The sequence below is a fragment of the Hyperoodon ampullatus genome (genome assembly GCF_949752795.1).
Source record: "Hyperoodon ampullatus genome assembly, chromosome: 11".
NCBI classification, from domain to species: domain Eukaryota; kingdom Metazoa; phylum Chordata; class Mammalia; order Artiodactyla; family Ziphiidae; genus Hyperoodon; species Hyperoodon ampullatus.
Window position 1 is genome coordinate 86,268,061 of NC_136924.1, and position 17,883 is coordinate 86,285,943.

General features: G+C 34.6%; 1 protein-coding gene across 2 annotated transcripts in view; it reads right to left on the reverse strand.

Annotated features, from left to right (window-relative positions):
• Window positions 1-17,883, reverse strand: part of PDE3A (phosphodiesterase 3A) — a gene marked incomplete at both ends in the record, with an annotated part of 307,728 nt that overhangs the window by 116,491 nt on the left and 173,354 nt on the right. For both annotated transcript variants that reach the window (XM_079715862.1, XM_079715861.1), the window contains one exon: window positions 4,336-4,386. In XM_079715862.1, coding sequence (XP_079571988.1) covers window positions 4,336-4,386 — 51 coding nt within the window. The remainder of the gene's footprint in view (window positions 1-4,335; window positions 4,387-17,883) is intronic.

Genomic DNA, 17,883 nt, shown 5'->3' on the forward strand with positions numbered 1-17,883 from the left:
TATTTTCTCAGTCCTTAAATAGGTCACTATTTAGAATTTTCAGTGTCTTCTTCTCTCTACTGATTCTCTTTCTTTGCCATTAATAGTTACTAAGACATACATCCCACCTTAGCATAAAAAGAAATTTTCCTCACTTCTGCTGCCACCTATTTCTCTTTTGTTTTATTGAAGCACAGTTGATTTACAATGTTGTGTTAATTTCTGCTGTACATCAAAGTGATTCAGATAGATAGATAGATAGACAGACAGACACATTCTTTTTTATATTCTTTTCTATTATGGTTTATCATAGGATACTGAATATAGTTCTCTGAGCTATACAGTAGGAACTTGTTGTTTGTCACCTCTTTCTTAATTCTACTTTTCTTTTAAAACAAAACTCCTCCAAGAGACCTTTCCACTATCTCACACTAATTCTCTTCTTAATTTCTGTATTCTGCTTTTCCACCTATTCTTGACCAAAAATACATTCTCAGAGTTCACTAATGCCCTGCTCATCACTACATACAAAAGCATTTCCTACTTTTTTTGTTTTCTTGAAACTTTGGTTGTGGTCTCAGCCTTCTCCTGAGTGTAACTTGACAGTATACTCACTACTTCGGTTCTGCATTACTTCTTCCTCTGGTCTCTAGTGAGCCCATGTACATGCTTTAACTCCCTCCCCAGGCTCCTCCCAGCCCTTACACTGAGTCTCCCTCAAGAATGAGCCTTTCTTCTGTTTTTCTCTTTTAATATCCTTCTTCTGGAATCCATTGCCTAATGTAGTTTGATTATCACACAAATGACTGGCATTCCCTAATTGACATCTTCTGCTTTCATCTGGCTACAGAGCCCAGAACGGCACCTCAAGTATTTGTCTGAAATTCCCTTTTGGAATTATCAACTTCACTTCTCTCTTGACACTTCTAACACTAAGCTCATCATCTTCCCTGTGAACTGGCCTGTGTTACTGGGACTCATTCTTCTTCTTTTTTTTTTTTTCCAAAACAACTGATGTATATTTGACCTAAAATATCTCAATTTCAGGTGTAAAACATAGTGATTTGATATTTTTATAGATTATACACTACACGAAGTTATTATAATATCATTGACTATATTCCCTTTGCTGTGCATTACATCCCTATGACTTATTTTTTTATATAACTGGTAGCTGGGACCTCTTCATCCCCTTCACCTGTTTCTCCCACCTCTCTTCCACCCTCCCCTCTGGAGACCACTAATTTGTTTTCTGTATCTTTGAATTTGTTTCTGTTTTGTTATATATGTTCATTTGTTTTGTTTTTTAAATTCAACATATAAGTGAAAACATGAAGCATTTGTCTTTCTCTGACTTTGTTTTGTTAGCATAATATTGAAGTACTGGATTACAAATTCTTAACCCTTCTTACTTCCTCCTCATACCTGATCAATAAAGAATGACATTCCCTGGATCATTCTTTCACAGTAGTTCCTGCAACAGTCCCTAGGCAGTAAGTGTTTATAAAGCAGTTATAAAGAAAATTCACAGAAATCCAAACAATCCCACACTTTACCAGTTCAGACTTTTCCTCAAGCTTTTTTCCCTTTCCCTCTTTGCACTTCTGAAACCTTACTACCCAACCTGGAAGGCTCACCTCAGATACCACCAAATTTCCCAGTTCTACTAGGCATAAATAAATACTCTCTTCCACCTAAACTCTTATCACACTTTGTTTATATACTTAATTTTACATCTACCACTCTGCCTTATATGCAAATTACCTACTCAAGTATTGCTCTAGGGCTTCCCTGGTGGCGCAGTGGTTGAGAGTCTGCCTGCCAATGCAGGGACACGGGTTCAGGCCCTGGTCTGGGAGGATCCCACGTGCCGCGGAGCAACTGGGCCCGTGAGCCACAACTACTAAGCCTGTGCGTCTGGAGCTTGGGCTCCGCCACGGGAGAGGCCGCGACAGTGAGAGGCCCGCACACCGCGATGAGGAGTGGCCACTGCTCGCCACAACTAGGGGAGACCCTCGCGCAGAAACGAGGACCCAGCACAGCCAAAAATAAATAAAATTAAAAAAAAAAAAGTATTGCTCTATTTCCAACCATACCTTGTAAGCTCTTGCAATGCAGTAAACTTGTCACTCAGTTTTTCTTCAGTGAGACCTACCACAGTGCTATCCACATAGTAAGTGTTTAAAAACCTGTCTTCAATTAAACTAAATTGAGATGGGATTGGAGTAAGGCCTTGTGGTAGTCGTAAAATATTTAGAGATCTGTGTTCAAATGCAGTCTGTCTGAAATTCCTTTCAAATGGCCGAAAGGCTTTAGACATATTGTCCAAGGAAATGGTAGCAAGATAAGAAGGGATCAATCATCTAAAATATAAATATACTGTCTTCCCCACCCCACCCCCTTGCAGTGGAGAATCAGAATTAGATAAGAGGTTACTACTTTTCTGCTTAATTGACTTATCTGGAATTTCCAAAGAATAAAGTATTCTGTTATAATTGTTATCGTTTTTATTTTTTGGTGTGTGTTTTTGCTTTTGACATTGACAATTTTTTTTTATCTGAGTTGAGGGTCAAGGGGAGACAAAGGTATAGCCCATTTCGAATGCTTATTTAGCTAGTTGAGAGGTTCATGAAAGACCTTGATGCTGATAACGGTAGTTCATGCAAGAACTTTCTAGTGCCTTTGCTTTTCAGAATCATCTCAAGCTTCTAAATATAATCAAACTTTATTTATGAAAATATTTTTCATGTGTATGTGGAATTCTGAAGTTTTTTAGCTATGTGCAATGGCTGGAATTCTAAAAATTTTCATTCTGGGATTTTTTACGTTTAAAGTTAACATAAAGCTGGGTCTTTGTGACATTATATTTCAATTTATAATGACAGAGTGACTAATCCAAACTTGAAGATAAATTATATCCAAATAGGTTACATGATGAGTATATTATACGTTTTTTCAACAAATTTGAAAAACTAACACTACATTACTTTGAAAGGACATGTTCTCATCAAGTTGCTTGGTGTGTTCTGGTTCAAAATGTCTTTGGTGGCAATAATCAGAAACCACAGAGACTTTTACTGGTGCTCATCTTTATTTTTGATTGGTCTAGAATTACAAAGCATCCACCATGCATTAATTTCATCATTTCATTGCCAATTTTGCCGAAAATTCTGATTTAAAATAGTAAATGTATACAGAGGGAGAGTTGCCAGAGAAAATGGAGATAAGGAAGTGACAGTGAGGGAGAATGAGGCATAAATCCTTTTAGATAATCCTAATTTAATTGGACTGGTTTATATTATCTACTAAATTGATAATGGATAAAAATAAAACCACAGCTATTAAACTCTCCACTAAAAACAACTGACTGACTTGGTTGTATTTTCCTAGTGACTGAAATGAAACTGTTGTCCGTGCAATCTTAATGACAGCACAGGTCATGTCAGCTTGGTAAAACACTTGGGAGACGCTCACATTTCACAATGATCTTTCATATACGGTATCACACAGTAAACTCTCTCTTAACCATATTTTTTAGTGGCAAATAAAACATGTGAGCAGCAAAGATTAAAATGTTCCACCCACTTAATTTTTTATTTAGCATGTTTACAGTCAGGTAAGCACAGGCTGCTAAGAGAGAAATGATTTTTACCTTTCTTCACAAAATACCCTAGGAGGAGAGACAATTTTCTTAGTGTAAAACTCAGCCTTTATTCTGTCAGACAAAGTAATTATGGAAGCAAAACAAATCCACATTGTCTAATTAGGTCATTAAAAAGCATAAATGCGTCATGGAAGCTTTTCTCCTTGCCTAAGACATAAAGTAAAACAATGAGAACAGTCTGGTAATATAGAAAGTTTTATAATTTGTTTCTTTCCAAAATAATAGATCCTTTCATCTTTCTATGTCCCTAAGATGAAGACAGTTCATTTAGAGACAAAACTCTGTAATTAGTTTAGGGTTTACTCTCATTATATTTCAAAATATTTAACCAAAACCAGGAAGGTAGAGAAAAGAAGAAAATACATAGAAAAATTTTCAAAGGAAGGGAATAAAATCAAGAGAGTAGGTTGCTGATCAAACTGTATTCTGCAGAGACAAGATGAATATAAAATCTACATTCATATAAACACAACCAGTCTGGGATACCAGAAAGCTCTTCAGAGGAGTATACAGGCATCTGCCTTTGGGATTTGAAACCTGACTTTAATTACAGCTAACTTAAATAAAAACAAATGGCATGATTCTTTTGTCTCTTCCTCTCTCTCATTAGTATTATTTCATGAGTTTTAGAAAACTCATGGCTCAAAGTGTTAAGAAACAAAATGCAAAAAAGGAAAGGAAAAGAAACCTACCTGTGATCCTCTTGGCCCTCGTTTGTGGTCCCATTCTGAATGTCCCATGAGCTGGAAGATAATATAATAATGACAGTAAATTAAATGATACCTATTTTACATGGCAACTATTTCTACTCTTTCTTTTAAAGAATAATGAGGTTTTTGAAATCTATGTTTTAATAGTAGGGTATTATATTGACCTCATGAGTAAATTAACATACCTGAAGTAATACACTTCTGGTTTGATAGCTAATAGTTCAACTACTAGTTGTTTTGAAGATATTTTAATATCACTGTGTGACAAAATGAGTCTGCTAATGTACAGCTTTATGGCTGTCAGGAACATTCTAGGTCAATGTTAAACCATGTTAAGCTTTATTTTCATACCATTAAGCTTCTAGTTTATTAAGAAAATATGCTACAGAAATCTACTAGTGTATAGCTTAGTCTACTGTCAAGAATTACAAGAACCAGAAGGCCAAAATATTTCAATCATTTTAAATTCTGTTTCAATAATATCACAAAAATATGAGAGTTCAAAGAAGCAAAATTATTTAATGTGAAATATGCCCCCAAAGTACAAAATGTAAATTTTCATAAAAACAGAGACTACGAAACATTATCAAATTATTCCCATAGTTGTAATAGTCCTGAGCTACTTTGCTTCAAAGCATAATATTTATTTATTGAAAATAACATTTAACTTGAAGAGCATTAAGAAAATGCAAGATACCAACTGAGAGGAATAAAATTCCATTTCTCTGTCCAGTATACTCACTAGTCATGTGTACCAATGGAAGAACTCCTTACCACTAAGAAGCTAGCATGCTAACAAGACATACTATAGAACATACTTCTATACATTAACTTTTCTGTACAACAGCAGTGACTCTTCAGTAGCTATATCAAAAAACAAAGAAACTGGGGCTTCCCTGGTGGCGCAGTGGTTGAGAGTCCGCCTGCCGATGCAGGGGACACGGGTTCGTGCCCCGGTCCGGGAAGATCCCACATGCTGCGGAGCGGCTGGGCCGGTGAGCCATGGCCGCTGAGCCTGCGTGTCCGGAGCCTGTGCTCCTCAATGGGAGAGGCCACAACAGTGAGAGGCCCGCATACAGCAAAAAAAAAAACAAAAAAAAACAAAGAAACTGATCACAGTAGCAACAAAAAAGTAATATACTTTTGAACATTATCAAGAAATGTTTGATAACCATACACAGGAAATGGTAAAACTTTACTGATAAACATACAATGCTCCTGGTTAAGAAGAGTGAATTCAATAAAATTATTGTGTTCATTTTTACCTAAATAAATTTACAGGTTTAACTCAATTTCAATCAAAAGCTGTTTGTATTTTTTTAAGAAAAAAAATGGAAAAACACAAGCACCTAAATTTTATCTGAGAGAATGAACTTCTAAGAATGAAAATATTAGAAGAGATGAAAATGCCCTAGTGGTTATTGAAATGTATTATAAAATTTAACTCAAATTATAGGATAGTGATTTAAGACTCAAAATACAAATAAATGAAATGTGGTGGACAGTTCTGAAATAAATTCAAGTACATGTAGTAACAAAAGGTAAAAAAGAAAATATAAAAATCAATGGGTATTTGATGAATTATTCAACAAATGGAAAAAGAAAGAAAAAATTGGAGCTGAACCTTACAATATACATAACTTCTATATAGATAAAAAGAGTTAAAATTTTAAAAGATCAAACTATAAGTATAAAATAGAATAAAATCAAGACACATACTTAAACTACTTTGGAATATATAAAGATTTTCCAAATTAAAAAAAAACACAGATGAATTTATCAGACTACATGAAATCTTCAAATGTCTGCACAAATGTCAAATTGGCAAAATATCTGCAGTAAATGGTAGGTAAAGAATAATATCTTCAGTACACTAAGAACTCTACAAACTTGCAATAAACACAACTCTAATAGATAATTGGAAGAAAGGATAAGGACAATTTACACAATAAATATCAAGCCAAGAGGTTTACGGGAAACAACTGACTTTGTTGGAAGTGAAAGAAATTCAGTATAGACAATAACAAAAAACTACTGTTGCCTATTTTTTAGCAAATTGATAATGTAGAGTATTAGGTTAGGATTTAGGGAGATAAGTATACACATATATTGCTAGCATATAGCATATATATTGAGATATATATGCATATATATATAACACATAAATATAGACATGTACCATGTATGTCAACTTTAATACATATTACATACTACTAAAAATTCATACACTTTGACCAGTAAATAAAATCGTTAAGAATCTAGTAGTTATAATGTGCTAATCACTGTGTTTCCAACAAAAGGGTAACTATTCAATAAATTATAGTATAGAAAAGAATATAATATAGCAATTAGACATTGTGTCCACCTAGAGGAGTGGGATAGGGAGAGTGGGAGGGAGATGAAAGAGGGAGGGGATATGGGGATATATGTATACGTACAGCTGATTCACTGTGTTATACAGCAGAAACTAACACACCATTGTAAAGCAATTATACGCCAATAAAGATGGTTAAAAATAAATTGACCTTCAGAGCCTTTTAAAAAATTACATGAGAAATGCTCATGGTATAATAAGTGAAAAATACAACTACGTCATTTTAAATTACTCATTTTTAATAAGACAGTCGGTTATTGCAAACCTTAGAAGTATTACAATGATTTAATTATAGTTTGGCTAGCACGCAATTTTGGGTAAATTAGTCCAGATAATCATCACATAAAATTGAATGCTTAATGGATATTTCTTTAATGCTTTAATGTTTTAAATTTGTAGATTTATTGGCAATACACCTGCTAGTAAATATTCATTAATACTAATTTAAAGTTAATTATAATAAGATTAAATACTAATCAACCAATGAAATAGTCTGATTCAGAAACATAAATTAAGAATATTTAAGTAATCATTCACTAGAACTATCAAAACAATTCTTGACAATTTCAACCATTGTCCTACTGAGACTTTGGGAATATCTTTCATTAATAACAGGGAGGTGAGATGCTTGCATTGGCAACTCTAAAGAGATAATAAACTTGAGTACTAGACTGATAAATAAAAATGATTTTTAAGCAGAAGGCTTACCTTCTCCTCTCTCTCACGATTTTATCTAAATCTTCTCAAGAAAATAGGTTATAAAAGGCTGTTATGACTATTATCCTCTTGCTAGTGAATTTAAATGAACAGGGTAACTTGGTAAATTCTACCATGCATGAGTATCACAATTAAAAGAGGTAAATACATCAGAAACACGAATTGTCATCCACCTATGTGAATTTAAGGGGGAATATCTGATGATGACAGATACTAAGTCAAGAACATAACATTTCTCCAAGATCAGAACTAAGGTAAGAAAAACACGGGATTCACTGCCCTCTGCCATAAACTATCTTAAAGACAATTTTTAGTCAAAGAACAAAAACATCCAAAATGCAGACTCATTTGGGTCATCACTTACTACAGAAGAGAAGATAATTTACAAACCAGAACTTATAAACCTCCAAAAGTTTCACTCTCCAACCTTTTATTTTAAACTTTAAAATAGTAAATTAGCCAAATGTGTTACGTATCAGAGAGTTATTTCCTTGCAGTATACAATAGACTAATGAGAGAGATTTAGGCTAAGGGAATTCTATTCCACTGTATCATTATATATTTATATTATCTATTTAATACCATGATTATAATATATTTGAAAGTCTGAGTTGACAAAGCATGTGGTAATATTTCAAAATGTATTTTAAAATGATACTGCTGCTACTTTTTTATAGGTAATAAAAAGTTACATAAATCTACATGCTCTGTGAAATATTCAAAAAATAAAAAAACTCTGAAATGAGTAAGATCCTGGAATGTTCTCTATTCAATAAGAAGAAAGGCAAAGGAATTTAACAAAGATTGTATTCCCTTTGGACTTAAGGAAATCACACAAGGGCTTTATCATTAAAAAAATTATCTATTGATACTTTTCATTAAAAAAATCTGAGCCAAAATTTAACATTACTTCAGGGTTGACTATATGGGGTTTGTTACAGTATTTTCTCGCATTTGTTTTTTAAATTCAGAGAAAGGCAGGGAGGGCTGGATAGGGTGTCAGGACTCTGCTTCTTCCCATGATTATTGCATACCTGGCACAGAAAGGGGAGTGAGTATCAGCTTCATATTAGTACATGACAGCATTTGAATTTTTACCCTATTTACAGACACAGAATTTATTTTACTGTCATAAGAGCACTGTCCTCAGATGATGGATCCAGGACTAAAATAAGCACCATGTTTTCAGTAGCCTTTTAAAAAAACTATCCATATTATGATAAACTGCCTGACTTATTTAATATTACAGATTATTTAAGTTAAAATGAAGCATTTGGCTGCTGGTAAGTATTCCTATTAAAGCAGAACCATAGAGCTAAATGTTTTAGAAGTACAGAGATACCTCCTTAGCCCAACTCTCTTAACTAACGATTAGGACAAATGAAAAAAAGTGGTCAGTTATAATAAATAGTAAAGAGGAGAGCTTGCATAATAAGTCAATGAATTACAGAATTAAGTGCAAACTGATGATGTTATGTCAGTGAGAAAGTTGAAACATCCTTCGAGTCCACAGGTAGGATTAGTGTTAAGTTGCATATGTCCATTGATATATCATGGGATTAGATAAAAGACAGAAATGAGTCATGGACAATGAGGAACAGAAGTAGAATTTGTGGAATCATTTTTTCTTTTTGCAACTGAAGTCACTTCAATGGACTACACTTTCAAGATAAGTGAAGAGCAGAATGATACTTAGGCCATTCTGGGAAAAGAGACAAAAAGTTTATTAACATGATGTGATACTCTTTTTGGAGGAGGAATGCTTCTGATTTTATGATCAATTGAAATGTAAAACAGAGAAAGAGAGAGAAATTGAAATGAAAAAATGAATAATAAATAGGAAATTCAAATATATTCTGGTTGATAAAGAGTACCTGGCTTAATTCAGGATGAAAAAAATGTTTGTTTCTCACCTTCTATAAAAAATACCTTCTTGGCTATTTAACTATGATTATGCCTATGGGTAATAACACTTTAATAAACATCTCACCAGAAGGTTTGAGGATATATAGGTCACCAAGGTTATGCCTACACACGGCAAAGAGAAGGAATTCTCCGTAAAACTGTCTATCTTTCCTTCTTTCTCATCTCCCATTAATCAGGATGGGCAAAATGAAGATGCTTAAATTTATTCCTAGGAAATAAAATATACTTCCTTTCAGAGAAACACAATTTGCTATGTAAAGCATTTTGAAAATCCTAACTTCCTTGACACTAAGTCATTTTCATACTTATGGAATAAATTCTTCTCTCTTTTATTTTTTTAATTTTTTTTCTCTTTTATTTTTAATAATAAATTTCTACATCACAGCCTTCAGCTAACAGTATGTTACACAGTACTTAGTTCCAAGGAAAACAAAACTGCTGCCAAACACTGAATTTAAAAAGTTCACAGGAGAAACAAATGAGAAGTTAGCATGGAAACAAAATGGTTCTGTCCAAGCAGAGATATTTTTAATAATAGCATGAGAAATGCAGAGTTGAAAGTGTGTTTCTGTAGGTAAAATAGTTCCCTTTCTTGTTTATATTTTTCCCTGTGCTATGTTCTATTATTTTTTGTTTGTTTGTTAATATAAACATGAATACCTTTTTAGGGACTTTTTGGGCAAAAAAAAAACCACCTCACCAGACCTATTACTGAAGGGATGTAAGCTGCAGGAAACCACAACTAGATGCAAAATTTAAAAAAAAAATACTTTCTATGTATTTAAAGAGGCGAGCGGTTTTAGATATGAAAAAATGTAATGATGGAGAGTAACAGTCGCACTGTTATCCTAAAGTTATTCTCAAGTAAACTAGTATTCTACTTCATTTGCTGAAAACCTACAGAATGGGAGAAAATATCTGCAAACAATACAACTGACAAGGGATTAATCTCTAAAATATACAAACAGATCATGCAGCTCAGTATCAAGAAAACAACCTAATCAAAAAATGGGCAGAAGATCTAGATAGACATTTCTCCAAAGAAGACATACAGATGGCCAACAGGAACATGAAAAGATGCTTAATGTATCTAATCATTAGAGAAATGAAAATTAAAACTATAATGAGGTATCACCTCACACCGGTCAGAATGGCCATCATCAAAAAGCCTACAAATAATAAACACTTGAGAGGATGTGGAGAAAAGGGCACCTTCCTACACTGTTGGTGGGAATTTAAACTGGTGCAGCCACTGTGGAGAACAGTATGGAGGTTCCTTAAAAAAAGATCTATCATATGACCCAGCATTCCTAGTCCTGGGCATATATCCAGATAAAACCATAATGTGAAAAGATACATGCACCCCAATGTTCATTGCAGCACTATTTACAATAGCCAAGACAAAGAAGCAACCTAAATGTCCATGACAGATGAATGGATAAAGATGATGTGGTGTATATATACAGTGGAATACTATTCAGCCATTAAAAAGAATGAAATAATGCTCTTTCCAGCGACATGGATGAGATTATCATACTAAGTGAAGTAAGTCAGACAGAGAAAGACAAATATATTACATCACTTATTTGTGGAACCTAAAATAATGATACAAATGAACTTATTTACAAAACAGAAATAGACTCACAGACATAGAAAACAAACTTATGGTTACCAAAGGGAAAAGTGGTGGGAGGGATAAATTAGGAGTCAGGGGTTAACAGACACACACTACTATATAGAAAATAGATAAACAACAAGTACCTACTGTATAGCACAGGGAACTATACTCAATACTTTGTAAAAACCTATACAGGAAAAGAATCTGAAAAAGAAAAAATATATATACTCATATATATATATATGAATATATATATGAATTACTTTGCTGTAAACCTGAAACTAATAGATTTTAAATCAACTATACTTCAATAAAAAATTACAAAAAGAAAATTACTATATTTTTGAAAACATAAAAATAATATATATACACTATAATTTATATATTATATATATATGAATATATACTCTGTATAGTACATACATGGAAGTAAAACATAAAACCCTCTTTTAATGTAATCATTTATTCATTAAACAAATATTTATTGTGTGCCTATTATATGCAAGGAACTCTTCTAGACATAACCTATATACTAGTGAACAGACCAAGATGCATCTCTCTTCTCCTGGCTCTTAAAATTCTAATGAAAGGAGATAGAACGTACACAAATAAACACAGACCAGGTGATGATAAAGCTATAAAGATGCCTAGAGTAGCGTAAAGGATAAAGAATGAGAGGCAAATGGTGGGTCGGGGCTGGGAACAGAGCTAATTTTATTTAAGTAGATCAGGGAAGCCCTTTCTGAAAAAATGACATTTATCAGAGACCTGTATAAAGTGGGAGAGCCAGACTCACAGGTATCTGGGGGATGGGCACGTGAGACAGAAGACAAAGAGGTGCAAAGGCCCTGAGATGGGAGTACAAGTGGTACAATTGAGGAGCAGCAGAGCATCCTTCACCTAAAATTTTAAAACAGTTGGATCTTTTAAATCTATATTTGGTATTTACTCCCTTCCTCTGGTATGAAATTGTCCAAAAAAGTTAGTCATTAACTCCACTAATTAAAAATAATAAAGTACCTTCTCTAGAGAAATACTCGTGGACCAGGGATTCTCCCTTCCCGGATCTCTTACTCAGTTTTATTCACTACAACAAGAATTTATGAAGCATATACGATATGCCACAAAGGCACCCCTGTATTAGTCATAGTACAATTTTGTTGTCTCTTTACACATCGGTTTTGTTTTTCAAGAGTCATAAAATGCATAAGGGCAGGGGCTGCCTTTTAATTGCAGTTACTATGAGAAGCCTGGGACTTTCAAATTCATAAGCAAATTAAAGCTCTTCTTTACCCTTGGCATGTTCCCCTTGGATTCTTCCCTTGGCATACTCTTTTCATAATCTCCTTAGTACTTATGCTTTTGCTCTCTAGGATTCTATGTAGGAAGATGGGCCTGGACTGCCCACTCCCCTGCCTGCAGGGCCCACTAGACAGCAGTCCCCTGGCCTGGGATGATCCATAATGGACAGTGTAGACCAGTGCAGCTCCCATCTAGTCCTTTTAGGGGAACTGCTCTTAATCCTTGATGTTTCTTTCCTTCGCCTCTTGTTATCAATGGGGGTCAAGGCTATATTGTGCTCTGCCGAAAAGGGAACTGAAAACCTGTAAATTTAATTATAAAGGAGGGTAGACCTTTTTCAATACCATCTCTATTGGGCCTTTTGAGGCCCCAAACCCCAGCGAAGAACCCTGGAGGGCTGGGTGACAATGTGGGGAGCCTCAGGGATTTTCTTAACTACTTTGGCCTATGGTCCAAATCAAACACAGAATTCCTGGGAGACTCCATCAGCCTCCTTCATGTAAACCAGATTCCATCAGCAGCCTCAGTTCTCACCCAGAGCCTAGCTTCACTACCACCATTTCATCACATCCACACACCCCCACATGCTAAATCCATTCCACTCTACAAGGCATTATCAAGTGATGGGGACATGATGGAAGAGCCAAGGGGAGACCGGACATGATTACACCACACAGAATACTGCGAAAAGCCACTCAAATATCCATCAGGTATCTCAGAGGGTGTCACAAAGCATTTTTGTTTATTTTTTTATAACTGTTACGACCTCTTGCCCTTTACTCCTGGCGGGGGGTGTGGGCGGGAGGCACGGGGAGGGAAATGAGTCTTTTTCAGCTTAAAGGTCTCAACCTTTCATGCCTCAAGGATCCTCCCCCAGAGCTAAATCTCGTTTTTTTATCATTCCCCAAATAATTTAGCTTTCTCCTATTCTCCTCATCTTGAATCTTCCAGACAGATTAGCAGGAGAAAAAGGATTCTTTAGAACTGACCCTCCTTAGAAAGCACTGAGAGCCTGAAAACAGTAAAGCACTACATATGACTGAAATCAAGGGATATTTTTGCCTTCCACAGTTGGTGATAACTACCTAAATTCCATTCACTTGGCAGAGAATAAATCCCTGATCCTAACTCAGCGTTCCAACCCAGCAGCCAGTATAAATTTCATAAACACAGGGGAATGAGAAAACTTCAAATAGAAAGAAATTCAAATATTCTGGAGTTCGAAATCCCAGCCTCTCTACTGTTAAGTCCTGTATCTTTTTCTGATAATGACAATAATGATGCTCCCACACTTTGGTTTAGAATGTTTCCGTAATTCTATTTCTGTCCCTGTCATCACAATAACAATCACTACCCTAAACCTATATGCGGCTATTGAGCTACAAAGCTTCCATTATTTTTACTTAATAGATCTTGACTATGTTGATTACATGGAATTTTTGTATTTTTTATTGCTAATTTGTATTTTGGGTACTATGCTACTAATAATGCAATCACAACAGTATTGTGCTTAAGCAGTGTTCCCCTATTAGATATTTTATAAAGAAATGACAATACAGTAAAACAAGCTTGTGAAATTCTGCATAATATAATTAGTACTTGGATAGTCCCAATTCAAATTAGCGTTATTAAAGTTTGGTGAAGTATTAAACAAAGGAACTCCATTTAAATAACGTTTTCAACACATTTGAACAGAACACTTTTTTTTCGAAAGAGATTAACAGCTTTCCATGGAACACATTCTGAGGATTTTTTTTTTTTTTTTTTACAGTTTTCTTAATGTTTTTCTTATACATTTTTTTTCATTATCAAAGAATAGAGGCATATAATTCTTACTTTATAAATATGGAAATGAGTAAAGAGAAGTGAACTTGAAACATAGCCACTAGCCCACTGGATGGGTTGAAATTCAGTTCTGCTGACTACAAATCATATACTTTTTCTACTGTACAACCTTTAACAATAAATAATTATTGAGTTCAAACCAAGTATCAGGTCTTCGTCAACTAAGTATATTGGTAAGGAAAAAGAAAAAGACATGGGATATGATTCGTCTTCATGGAACTCATGGTGGTAGTTAATGTGATAGACTTATTTCTCCAAAATCCATTTTCCACTCCTAGTCTCCACCTCCTTTAAAAATTGTGGAATATGAGAAAAATTTAATTTCTTGGAAAATCCTATGTAAATTCTATAAATTAATCATATTTTTCAATGTTGGCTATGGAATTACCTCAAAATGTATAGTAAATCAGAGTTTAAGTTATTCCAAATTCTCTATTAGCATATCTCAGTAGTACCTATTATCCATTCCTGCATTCACTCACTCTTTCATTCATACATCCTTTCAACAAATATTTATTGGGTACCCACAATATCTAGCCCAGTGTTCTATGTAAACATAGCAAATGTTGCTATTCCCAACCCTGAGGCACCACAGGATCTTGAAGTACCTTCTGAATCATTAGTAAACTCTAGCACAGTAGTCAAGCATGCGGGTTCTAGAGGCTGGATTTGTTGGTTCAAATCCCACATCTGACATGATATTCAATCTTACTAGATACATAATCTTGGACAATTTACTTAATGTTTCTGTGCCTCAGTTTCTGTATTTCTAACATTTAGATAATAATGGCATCTAACTCTAAATGAGTTATTACATAAAGAAGGCTTAGTATAGTATCAGGTACACAGTAAGTACACATTAAATCTTAGCTATTATTTTTATCATTTTTAATAATTACATAATTTTATTTAGGTGTTAATATATTCTAATTCTTTAAGAAAAGTATAACTCAAATGACATATATGTGATTACTTTTTATTAAGCTAGAGTGGGAAAAACCCATTCCCTGACCATGGCAACATCCAATTTACAAAACTTGATCAAATTTATAAGTAAAACAAACTTCATGCATCATTTCTCAGAGTAACATGTAACACATGTAACGTGTCCATGAGGTCTACTGAGTCTACTGAATCAGATTCAGATTTATTTTCTGTGTAATAATTGGAAAATCTAAATTTTAACATCACTAGTTCCCCTGAGTGACAAGAGACATGGAGACATGAGTTCTGGAGTGGCTTAATTTTCATGAGGCACATAGAATAGCAAAAGGCTGAGCATCGCAAATAAACATTTGGAAAGATCAGCTGAGGAAAAAGCTACTAGAGAGTCTGTTCAGTATGGACAAGGCTTGTACCTTCAGGTGGATCTATTAATTGGAAACACAATGGAATTTCCAATGCAAGTGACAGACCTGAAAAAACAAGCAAACTAAACAAGTAAACCCCTCAAATCCACGCAAATGTTTCTAAAATAACCACAATAAAACGTTTTTAAGTTCTGAGCAGCAAAACAAAATGCAGTTTTCTTAGGAAATATTAAACAAGGCATTGTGGCTATACTTTATTAACTCTATCAAACTTACTTCAGGTGAAACCCAAATCTCTGAGCAGCATTGAACACAGCTATAAATCTGCATTTTACAGTTTGTTAAACCACTTATATTATTTCTGCCAATTTGGCTAATTGAGCAGAAAGCACACATACAAAAAAGAGTTTCATTCATTATTTCTAGCTCTTCTTCACCTGTGGTCTTTAGAATGGCTCTTGCTAATATTTCTCAGTTTCCCTATATACTCAGATCCCATTTATACAATGCCTTATTCAAGGCTCTTTTCCCCGGAAAGTTATTAAGACTCAGTCAAACCTCATGACATGAGGGCAACTTCATGAGACTAACCTATAAAACTGATCTTTCTTTAGAAGAAAAATTTGGAAATCCTAGGGAAAAATAATGAAATTTAGATATAGCCTCAGTTGTGGCAAAAATGTTACCAAGTTTCATGAGGTCTTGCATTTGGATAGCTTTAAGGTTTTTTTTCTTTTGCTTAATCAAACATTCTCATATATTGCATGTGGTATAAATAACATACAATTTCTTAAATTGTAGCATTAACATTAATAATGTGTGCTGGAAAATGGGAAAAGTACTTTGATCTCCAAAACACTTACTTTTCTGGCCCTTTAAAAATACAGATATGTTACTACTTAGTTTTTAAGCTGTTATGTATAGCAACAAAACTAACTAAATCAGAGAAAAATTTCCACTTAAACCATCTTTCTTAGAAATGGTCTTAAAAATCAATAGCGTGACTTTTAAAAATAAATCTCAATAATACACGACTTAAAAAATTAAACTCAATTTATGTCTGATAAATAACATAAAGTACTGAATTCATTTTCAAATGATTTCTTCTTAATGCGAAAGTTACTTCTTTCCAAAAATGTTTTTTGTAAAAAATATAAAGCCTTATTTTATCCAATGCTTAGCTACGTTTTTCATCAGTGCCAAAAAAACTTCAGCAAAATGACAAAATTCCACACATTTTCCATGCTACTTCTCTTCCCCAAACAGCCTCACTTTGGGGGGTTGTGGAGAAAAGCATAGATTGACTAAGTGAACAGTATATGCCAGCCCCATTATATGTCCCTTGGGTTTCTTCTTTTTCCACTTAACTTGATATTGCCAAAACTACTTTCGTTCCACTTCTACGATATGTAAGTTTTAATAAAACATGTGCATCTTGTCCTTAGCTCCCTAAATGCTGCTGGAAATAATTTATGATATAGCCTGAAGACAGTTTCTCAGCTCAAGTTTAAGGCAGAGTATATCCACATCCCCAAATTTGATATAGCCCCTCAATTCTTCATGGCTCCAAGACTCATTTGATATGTCGAAAGTAATTTCATGGGTTTGTTTATACCACAACCAGTGTTCTTTTGCAGAAAGAAAAGGTTTCCTTGGAAATGTATTCCCTTTTGGGACATATTACGTGGGTCCTTAGGGATGAAGAAAAAGAAACTCGAATATAAGATGATGTGGCGAGGAAAAGGGAAGGGGGGAGAAAAAAAGGAAGATCAGAGCATGATGTAAAACTGTTTGTACTTTATGAACTGAGGGTGGGTAGAATTACAACTTCAAAAAGGATTAATATGTTCTTCCCTACTTTGTTCTTACCTCAAGTACCAGAGCTGACTAATTCACTGTTTTTACCGTTTTCTTTTCTGTTTTTGTTTTTTTTTTAAAGCAACTACTATGTACCAGAGCCTGTATTAAAGGCAAAACATAGGAAAGAAGAACTTAAAAAGTGAATCTGGTGAGGAAAAAAAAATGAGGAAAAAGACAAATAGCTACCTAACGATAATTATTTTAAAAAACATGATTCTGGAGAATTCCTTCGCAGTCCAGAGGTTAGGACTCAGTGCTCTCACTGCCGGGGGTCTGGGTTCCATGCCTGGTCGGGGAACTAAGATTCCACAAGCTGTGCGGTATGGCCAAAAAAACCAACAGGGACTTCCCTGGTGGCGCAGTGCTTAAGAATCCGTCTGCCAATGCAGGGCACACGAGTTCGAGTCCTGGTCCAGGAAGATCCCACATGCTGCGGAGCAAATAAGCCCGTGCGCCACAACTACTGAGCTTGCGCTCTAGAGCCCGTGAGCCACAACTACTGAAACCCACACGCCTAGAGACCATGCTGCGCAACAAGAGAAGCCACCGCAATGAGAAGCCCATGCACCACAACAAAG